General features: G+C 38.3%; 1 protein-coding gene across 6 annotated transcripts in view; it reads right to left on the bottom strand.

The window, feature by feature from the left end:
- Positions 1-424: 424 nt before the first annotated feature.
- The window catches only part of DIP2B (disco interacting protein 2 homolog B), a 69,592-nt gene continuing 59,397 nt past the window's right edge, over positions 425-10,619 (bottom strand). For 4 of the 6 annotated variants that reach the window (XM_049818568.1, XM_049818570.1, XM_049818569.1 and 1 more), the window contains 10 exons: positions 10,175-10,284; positions 9,419-9,549; positions 8,666-8,834; positions 7,481-7,651; positions 6,890-6,951; positions 6,707-6,764; positions 6,010-6,084; positions 5,220-5,397; positions 4,905-5,028; positions 425-4,413 (listed from right to left, as the gene is read on the bottom strand). In XM_049818568.1, the coding sequence (XP_049674525.1) occupies positions 4,161-4,413; positions 4,905-5,028; positions 5,220-5,397; positions 6,010-6,084; positions 6,707-6,764; positions 6,890-6,951; positions 7,481-7,651; positions 8,666-8,834; positions 9,419-9,549; positions 10,175-10,284 (1,331 nt within the window). In that variant the 3' untranslated portion in view covers positions 425-4,160. Of the gene's footprint in view, positions 4,414-4,904; positions 5,029-5,219; positions 5,398-6,009; positions 6,085-6,706; positions 6,765-6,889; positions 6,952-7,480; positions 7,652-8,665; positions 8,835-9,418; positions 9,550-10,174; positions 10,285-10,619 lie in introns of those variants that run through there. The other 2 variants (XM_049818573.1, XR_007508313.1) reach the window with 2 other exon arrangements.

Raw genomic sequence — 10,619 nt, 5'->3', positions numbered from 1 at the left:
GAGTCTATACATCTGTCACTGAATTCCAGTTCAAAATGAAACACACCAGTCCTAAATCCTAACCAGAAACTGAATAAAGAATATTTAATACTACAGTAAAATCTTAACTATAGGTAGGTCATGCTTAAAACTGCATCTAATTAGTCCTCAGCAAGTGAGCTCAGTTACAACTGATTTCAAAAGCTAAATGGCCTACTGCTGTAGGTACAAGACAACTTCTGTCCAGCCCTGGCAGAGCAGGGAGCTCAGCTCTTCAGAGCTTCAGGTCTCGTACATTTCTAGATACAAGTGACATAACATATTTGCAAAAATACTTACGAGTTCATCCTCTCACCAGGATAAATGCTAACCCATGTTTGCTTCCTTAAAAAAATTAAGTAAATAAATAAATCCTTCAGAGAAACAGCGGACGAAGAACGAAGCAAGCAATCAGGCATCAATATTTATTAACACAAGACAAAGGAAACACAATCAATGCGTTAATGGAACACTGTCCAGCCAGATGTTAAATTTAAAAATGAATATCTAATCTAATTTTAAATAAATAAAAACTTTATACATAATTACATAATGCTGAATTTGACAATGGTAAATAGGTTGACAGAAATCAAAGAAAAATTGCATCTAGGGCTAAAATTTATCTCGTTTTTACAACCTTATTTTTAGGACAGTTAGTATGACACATCTTAATTACATGTATTTAAATCAGAAATGCAGTGCAAATTTTAACAAAACAGGACTTGAAATTACCTGTACCCACATATTTTGCTTAGGGAATATTCATTGACAGTAAGACACACAAAATATTTTAGTTCAAAGTGTTAAGAATTCCTAGTTTTTTAAGTTCCACTGCAGCTGTTAGCTTAGAATCTGATGGACAGCAGTAGGAAATAATTTGCCTTCTGCAACTGGATACGCTGCAAAGTTAAACTGGCATGGAGAGTCTGCTTCTTGGGACTCAATGCTTGATTCAGCAGTTACGGAAAAGCATCCAACCCTGAACCTGAGCACGCAACATGAGTAGTCCTGCCAATTTTCTGAAGTTCAGTATCTCAGTTTGTTCTTATATGGAAAGATACCAAGCAATCGTTGTAAAGCAAAACGGTCACATCTTTTGACAGCCTTCCCACGACACCCAAATAATCATTTATCAGTGACCCCAACCTCAAAGAGGCTAGCAATGAAAAATACTTAGCACTTAGTGCTGTACAGTTAGTTACCTCACAGGGATGTTGTAAGGATTAGATAATATCCTCATCTACAGAGGAAGAAACTGAAGGAGTGAAATGACCTGTGGAAGGCCTTGTGGCAAGTCATTAGCAGAGCTGGAGTTAGAAATCAGGGTTTCCAGATTCACAGCTCCATACTTCCTCCTCTCCAGTACATTGCTTTTCACTGTGCCAAACATGGACAAAAGCATTCAATAAAGTCAAAACTGGCCAGCTGCTATATGTCACTTACTGGCGATCAAGAATGGAATGTTATCTCATTCTATGGGCAGGACTGTAAACTTACAGTTCTCCAACACAGAGAAACGTAACATGCCAGAATAAAGATTAAGAGTACACAGTAAGCTTGCAAGATAAAACCCCAAACCATAAGAAACTATCAATACCTAGCCAAATAAAAACCAAGGAAAAAAAAAAAATTAAAATAATTCAGTATGCCATTCAAAAATGCCATTTCAGAAAGTCAATCTGTCACATACTGGGAATCTTTGATCAAATTAATGCATGCATTTTTTATTTCTGAAAAATCACAAGTAAAAATAAAAGACAATCCTAGAACTGTACTTAAAATCCACTTCAATGGACAAATAAAGTATTTGGAAACAATTTAGCTAAAGCTTTAATTTGAGCAAGAAAAAGGTTGAGACCATCAGAATTTTTTCTGAAATGGGCAATAAAGTGAAGCTGTACTGCAAATCACTTTGCTGTGCGAGAAAACATAAAAAATAAAGTGATGCATAACACGTAATAACAAGACTTTGCTAGCTGAAGAGGGAGAACAACTTTTGTGCACTTTACACCCTAAATAAGTTGCAGTACCAACTGTATTAGTCACAGTTACGCCTGTCACTTTCCTCACTTTGTGGCCAATTTGTTAAAACTAAATATATTAAAGACTTCATGCACAGGGATTTTAGGACACACATCTTAAGAAACCAGAGAGTATCCCTACTGCTAACAGAGCAACCTTTCACACCCAGGCAGCAGCACAATACCACGAAAATTTCACCTGTGGTGTTGTCTTACTACTGTGGTAAGTACAAAAAAAGAAATTGTTCAAAAGTGTGCATCTGTACACTGAAGCATTTGCAAAGAACTCTTAAGTCTAGACTTGCCGTAATAACTTCCAGTTTCCAATTCTATTCCCCCACCAAATGTTTTTCAAAAATATCACTCAGAGCTTCATATCTAAATTTTAATACTCCTGTCTTCAGTGAAGAACTAACAGAATACATCAGGAGTTTTTCAAGGACAAAACTGGGGTTTGCTTACAAATACACTGGGTTCTGCTCTGATTACTGCCACAGGATCTTCAGAGTTCATACTATAAACCTTTTAAAAACTGTTGAATGAGGTAATCTGGAACACTTTAACAACAAGTTTCTTTACGCTGCATACCACATTTGACTCAAAAAAATCCGTTGCAGTATCTGGTATCAGTTTTCATTGCTTCCAAAATCATGTTTTCTTAACATCCACAGGAATGTAATTGTTCTTAAAAGATTAAGTATTAGAGGAAAGAAAGGTAATTTGGGGTCAAAGCTTAAACACCATCTCTCCCTCAGTCTGGTGTGCAATTGCTTCCTAACAGTAAGAGCTTATACCCACTACTCTAAGGCTTCTGTTTCTTTACATTTACTAAGGTGAAAACTGTCACAGTATTTTGAAGGCTGGGATATTAATTTTCACAAAGTTATTTAACGATGTGTTTACCAGAATTGCTCTGTCTCATTTTTGTGCCTCCTCCTGTTAAAGAAAAATGGCATTCAGCTTAAAATCCAGAATTATCTAATTCCTTCTAAGTCAATGCTTTGAGGAAAACTTGAGTTGTTGCCTCCCAGTTTACATTAAAGCCTATTTACAATATTTCTTGCTCTACCAAGAGGGAACTGAATGGAATGATGACCGAATTGCACAAACAGTGAATTTAACTGTGTGTCTATCTAAAGGAAATTTTTTTCCTTTTAAACACAAGGTGTTATAGAGGGTGGAGGCAGAGGCTGTCACTCAGGTGTATCATTTCAGATACAAATTTTGGACTTGCACTGCGATTTCTACCAAATTCCATGTTACTGCTCAAATTCAGCCTCTTTGAGAAAGATGTGCCCTAAAATCATAGGTTTCTACATGCTATGACACACTTCTGGCCAGCAATAAAAGACTACATACTGAAATAAGAAAACTTGTGAAAGATGTGTGTATCTCACATTAGTTGTCTAACCAAATGTGATTATGCTAAGGACCACAAAAGTTACTTGTCCTTAAACATTTCTACCTTCAGCTGTCATCATTATCCAAGTTAATTTTCTAAGTGAATTATGTATAATAATATTTACATATTTAAAATATAGGCAAAATTCTTTTTAAATTCAAGAAATATCTGTATGAATAAGTAACTCTTAGATTCCGTAAGTTATTGATTTGGTCATGGCACAATTTTAAATAAGTTGTGTGATCCCATGGAATGAATAGCTACAGTACAGATGCAAAGTACATTATATAGTAGGGAACTGCAGAACTCTGATGACCCTTTTCTTAATAGTTTATTATCTTAACTAAATAAACCCTCCCCTTATAGAATCCTAAAACAGTATTAGATAAAAATACAAATATGTACAACAGGTGAAAAAAGTAACACTACTGTAAAGGCCTTAGGAATTTTGAGGCTCACACACTTGTCAACTTTGCATTTTCTATAAAGCTAATATTTCAGTAAACTGTTACAAATGTTTTCCATTGTCTACCACATTTCCTTTTGTCCGTTGGTAGTTAACGTGATCTTAATACCACAGGGTGAGATGAAGGGAATATGGCAGCAATCTCAAACTTGTATATCAAGTATTAGTAATTTTCACCAGCTTCATTTCTATCGCCACCCTTTGTCATTTAGTGGTCCCGCAAAGTTTCTGAACATCACTTCCCCCATACACGTTACATGTTATAGGCTACGTATATGGGGTCTAACTGATCAGCTAGAAAACTGTCGCGGAGATGCATTCGTTGTTTCTCTCCTCTGGAATTGATAGGAATAACTCCAGGATCTACTACCACCACCACTCCCACGATTAGATAATGTTCTTCCAGGACCACGTTTGTAACTAGAGGAACTAAATCCAGGGCTTCCTGTTCACAGCCACACAGCTCCACAACAACCACGAGCAAGTTGGTCCATGTGAATACAGCACTAAAAAAAGAAAAAAAACCCAAACAAACCCAGGTTATTTTCACAAAAACAAAGATCCAAAGTTTACAATTCTTTATCCTTAGATGGAGTTTACCACCTGCTTTGGGCTGCTTTGCAAGAGACCTAACTCCAAGAAGACCTAGTCCTGACGTGACAAAGATCGGTTCAAACATATCTCAGTACTGCCTAGTATGACATATGACCTAAATGCTGCTTTCACTGACTCAAATATAAATGGTTCTTTACACCACAAAGCAGGAAATCATCATTTCTATTTTGAATTAAAACTTGTGAGAAAACATTGAGTCAGTCAGCCCAGTATTATTCTGATCTACAGATGGGAAATGAGGTGCATTACTTGCTGATGGTAACACAAAAAAGTATCTGAATTTGCCTTTTTTTTTTTTTATCTATTAAACCCTGCATCTTTGCATAAACATTGCTACATTTCAGCTAGGTTAGGATGAATTAATTTTTCACAGCTGTTTTACCATTCAGCAATGCTTCTGTGTGTTCGAGATACAGAAGTCTCAATATCAATTGGATGGTAACGCAGTCCCCTCAGTTCCAAAGTTTCATCCAGTGCTCCAACAACATACAGTGCATCATGGCGCTCTAGAGAGGAGAGATGGGAAATGAAGTGTATGCATACTTTGAAAGCAGAAAATGGCAGACAATAAATGGAATTTAGATAACACAAAGTGTCTCTTGTATCCAGACACATGGATCAGGACTTATTCGCTGCATAGTACAAAAGAAAAACCCTTCATCTTCGTTTAAAAGATAATGACTAATTTCTACCGTACCTCCGCTGGCAGCTGTGAGCTCTGTCCGACGAACAAAACCAAGGTATCCAGTCCGAGCCCAAAGTGTCTGAGCAGCATCACCAAAGCTTAGACGAGTGTTGAAATGATCAGCTTGAAGGGTTTCATTATCATAGATGGTATAGTAGCCGCTGGCTGTGTGTGGACTATTAACCCAAATCTGTACAGGAAGTGGAAAAACAGTCAGATCCACACACTGCAAAACCAAAGCATCTGTTGAGTATTAAAATGAAGCAGGTAATAAACTGTAATAAGAAGGTTCTCTTTTTAGCTAAGATATTCCAGATCCAAACACTTTATGTTTTGCACTTAGCTCAAACCTCCAAATATCCTATAGAATCTTAAAAATGCATTTTGCAGATCTACTCTCCTAATAACTGTAAGCTGAGGATTAACTGAGTAAATAAAATGCAGATTTTTATAACATATGAAGCCCCAAAATTAATAATAATCTATCAACACAGATCAAATATACTGGTGTGTAATCAAGATAAGGAAAGCAAAATGTAAATTAGATTATTTGGAAGCTAGTTATGCAAGATTTAGAGTGGAGTAAGCCTTCCTTTCTAGTAGGCTTTCTTTTTCTTTAAACTTGACAGTAAAATAACACACCCAAATTCTGAACACTCCAGCAAGAATTGAGCTTTAAAAGGCCTGTAAGTATTACCACTCACAAACTGTCACCCAGCAACTTACATAATCAAACCGAGAGAATATAGCTCAAGAAGCAGACAACAGGAGAAGCTACCCAAATAGCAAAATCTGTGCTTACCTCCCCAAGATGAGAATCTCCAAGAGGCCCTTTTGTCTCAGGATTAACAATGACTACTTTGACTCCAGGTAAAATCTAAAGATCACAAGAAAGAATATGTGATCCATATATGAATTATCTTCATGCACAACTGAAATACAAAGGCTGTTCATTTACCTCTGGAAAGGCATGATTTCACCCACAGAAATTACAAACAGGTATAAAACATGCTAGGACATGTACACTGAAGTACGCTAACTGTATGAATGTATTTCGTGACTCAAACCACATAAGCAAGGCTTTCTTAGACTTGTAAATGTTGACAGACCTTGACTTTGAAGAATTCAATGTTAAAAACTACTGGGAAACATCTTTTTTGTTAATCCATTTAAAGAAGGGAGTAAGAGCTACATTAAATCTCAGACGCATGCTCATTTCAAGGATATGACAGCAGACACGTTTGATATGGTTCATTTACTGTAAACAGAACCAATTCTCCCAATTGTTTCAGCAAAACATGCTCCTAAATCAACAGATGCTTTATTATAAATGAAACTAACTTTCCAGAGGAACAGTGTAACCAACTATCACCTCTTCCCATGCCGTGCAACAAGACTACCTTTCCTAGCTACACATCTACATCATAAGGGGCATTAAAAAAAAAAGCCTGGTCATCAGATGCTGTGTGCCATGCCTCTAGGTAGTAACATGAAATTACCTTCCCAGATTCTGAAAGTAGCAGGCTTTGTGGAGCTCCCCTTTCCACTAGGCGTACTCTGAAGGTAAAGAAAACATTGTCAGGAAAAAAAAGAGCTGAAATCTACTGAGAGGTGTGATAGCTCAGTACCATTACAACATCTTATATAGAGTTATTAAAGAAGTTTAAGTAAACTTACTGTACCTGTCATGTCTCAAGGATTTCAGATCTACATACACCGTGGTGGGATCAGGCCCAGATGTTCCCTGAAGGGTTAACATTTTAAAAAAAAATTAACGTATCTACAGAAGCCAGGGTAATTTCTGCCTGAGCTCATAAATGTTTCCAGGAGTTTCTTACTGGCAGCAAGATTCATTTTCACATTTCCCCACATTTGCAGTCGCACTAAGGAAACGCTTCAGCAAACAGGCTATTTTCTCTCTAAGCTGAGTGTAACGCCAGTGTGGGATGCATCTTTGGGGAGGGGAGAGCTGCTATGGAGACAGCCCAGGCACTCTCAGCTATCAGCCCTGGGGCAACTAGTGCAACTAGTCATTGTTTACATGGAAATAAACAGTTCTCTAATGTCATGTTTCAGTTGTTTTGAGCATCTGTGATAGAATCTGGCAGTTGAAAACAAAAGAAGCTGCTTAAATCTTGTGCCAGCTGTTCTCTACAAAGCAGATGTTGGGCAGAAGCAGTGTGCAGATTAGGAAGCTTGCTGATTCAGAATACAACTGAATCTGGAAATCCGATGCCAGTGACACCACCTGCACTAGAAAGCACTCACGTTACCTGTAAACAGATAGCAACGTTGACTCTTGATCCAAAGGTGGTGCTTACAGCACGAGGCGACAGGCCAATGTCTTTGAAGAGCTTGGAGAAGGAATGAGTGAGAGAAACTCGTGGCCGTTCCTCTGCAACTACCACACAAGTCCGGACACAGGACAGATTAATTCCTCGTGCCTGTCAAAACCACAAATGAGTGCAAAGGACTGTATGTGTTAATTACCTCTGCCACACTGCACCAAGATCTGGCCCTTCACAAGAAGTGACATTTGCTTTTTATCCCTGGAAATTACTTGGGAAATGCAGGACAAACCCTGTTCTTTTGTTCAAGTTATTTCCTCTTTTCACCTTCTGTGTGCAATTTTAAAATGTGTCTGACCAGAGCCTAGAAATACTGCTACAACAAAATATGCATTAACAGTGCTTCTTCCTCTGCTACAGAACATAGCATCACATGCTTCTGCAGTGCTTTTCAGCTAAGATTACATCTGTTATTCACTATTTATATAGATGGAAAGCAAACCAAGTGCGAGTAAAGTCATTTACTGGGATTACACTGAGTCTTCAACAAAACTGGGACCAGAATCCATTATTATTTCTAGACATGATCATAAATGCACTGAACAGCACTAGCCAGTTGTTCAAATCTGTGCATTATGCTGTTTAACTGGTGACACACCCCAAAGCAGACACCTTCAGAACTCTATGCCACCAACAAAACAAGACTGATCCTTAATCTCATAGATTGAGTACACTATTTCAGTAAACCCCATGCAAAAAGCCACCTCAAGCGTTTTATTGTAGCTATTTTTTTCCTTCCTCTCATCTCCAAGGAGAAAACACCTCTATTCAGCAAATTGCCTAACATGTGTGCTTTACATCATGTGCTGGTCTGAGCCTTCACTGCAGACTGTTACATAAGCAATTCTTCTGCATAGCATTCTGCTGCTGGCATCCTCTCCTCAGGGTTTGCCCAGCAGTCCCTGACACTCACTGGCAATGTGCTACCTACACCCTACTCAATTTCCATCTTTTTAATTTCCTAGGGCTGCAAACATTTTTTGTTGCTTTTGCTTTTTGAGCAAGCTGTGGACTGGAGAGTTGTGCAGTAGGAAAACTGCTGTATTTAACAATCATATTGCTTTGCTTTACTACCATTATGTAACATAATGTTCAGGAAACATTTCTTACCTTTAACATTTCAACTTGGTTTCCAAGTCCCTTTGTGCACAGTTCCATGACTGAATAGGAACAGAAAGTGTCCCTTATTTTATACTGGCTGACAGTAGATAACCAGAGAAAAAGATTGGATTCCAGCTCCATAGGAGGAATTAATATTGACTGGTGTCCAGAATACACACTGTGAAGAACATTAAGGAAGAAAATATTTTTGTGTAGCATGTAGTTATCTTTAAATTAATATTTACTGTATTTTCGTGTTACATTCCTGCTAGGCCAAAAGCAGGTTGTGGGACTGCATCTGAGGCAAACTGATAATAGCTCCAATGCCCACCTTATGTAGCAACATTGTTTTAAAAATACAGCTTACTGTACAAGAATAACAATTTATACACACAGAAATGTGCACACACACTGTCAGAGTGAAGGAAGAGAACTGGCTCAACCACACAGTTTACAGAACGAAAACTCCCTTACTGCAACATATAATCAAGGAAGAAAGGCAAGAGAAACGTTTTGGAGCCAGTAATATTTGGCAGCACAAAAAGGCATAATCAAGATAGGATAACATCTTGCTAATCTGCAGGAAAAGGGAACATATTATTGTCAGTTCAATGACCAATTCTCCCCTTACAGAAAAACAGTCATTTTGGTAATGTCAACATAATCTGTCTGTAATTACACCAGATAAAGATGTGGACTGCCATTTCCCATTTATAACAAGCCAAGAGTTAATCTTTTCCTTTTTCCCCTCAAAAGTCATACCTGCAAAGGCACCAGAGCACAAAACCTAGTCCACAATAGGGGTCAAGACAAATTGCAATCTGCCGAGAGGAGTAGAGCTCACATTGAAGCTTGATTGCCCTGCAAAGGCCACTCACTGCTGCGTGGGACATCTGCAACACAAGAGACAGAGAAACTGTGCTGAAATTCAAGGACATCAAAATAGGACTTCTCAAGACAGGTGGATAAGAATAAAGACAGGTTTGTCTTCATAACAATTCTCCAGAAACTATGTTTTCTCTTCCCTTATCTTCCACAGCAGAGGCAGAGCATTGCAGAACCCTGTGAGCCACAGTAAACCAGAAATAGTGATATCAACAGCTAATGATTAAAAGCTTTAGGCATCTCGGACTCCAAACACAGCTGGTCATTAATGACGGTCTAAGGTTTTCATTTTTTAGTTTCTTATCCTCCTCTTTTGTCAACTGCATTCCTGTTCTGCTTTTGGTGGGAGGAAAGCAGAAGCTCACAGCTATGCTATTCGCATTGCTTACTGCTCTCCTAACCGGCAGCTCTCCAGTGGGAGGCAGCAGCAGAATTCCTGATGCCCACTGTGGAGGCCTGTCTTCCTAGCCACACGGCATTGTCTGCAGCAAATCCATAGCTCAGAAGAAAAGCGTGGTCTTTATTTATGCTACAAGAGCCAGCTTTGGTGGAGGTCAAGGGGAGAGGTGGTTCAGAATATCAGCAAAAGACAAGACACCAAAAAACCCACCTTCTGAAAACATTTTACTGTACCTTTACTCCTGTAAGCATGCCTGTTGTGGAAACACTAAAATCTAGATATGCTAACATTTCAGGCGTAGGTGGCTTATAGATCTGAGACAGCCGCTTCCTGGGCAAGTCATCTGTACAAGAAAGGAACAAGCATGGTTAATTTTTGATTACTGAACTGGTATTTGAAAGGAGAACACAACTTTCAAAAAGCCTGAGATGGACCATAACGTTTTCTATTAATTCTCTTTCGAAAAGAGACAGACTACTATATGACAAGACTCTTGCTAAAGTTCCCATGTAGAAAGTTATTTATTCTCAAGAAAAGGGAGAAAAGACCAACTCACTCTTGTCTTAAGGAAATTAACAGTTGTCTGCAACATGGCTTTTCAGAAAAATTACTTTCCACACATAGCCCAACAAATGCCGAAAAGATGTCAGTAAACAAGCTCAGACCTAGCTTATATCT

This window comes from Accipiter gentilis, chromosome 16 (assembly GCF_929443795.1).
Source record: "Accipiter gentilis chromosome 16, bAccGen1.1, whole genome shotgun sequence".
In the NCBI taxonomy this organism is placed as follows: Eukaryota; Metazoa; Chordata; class Aves; order Accipitriformes; family Accipitridae; genus Astur; species Astur gentilis.
Note: the sequence above shows the minus strand (reverse complement) of the source record. Positions and strands in the feature narration are given on the sequence as shown.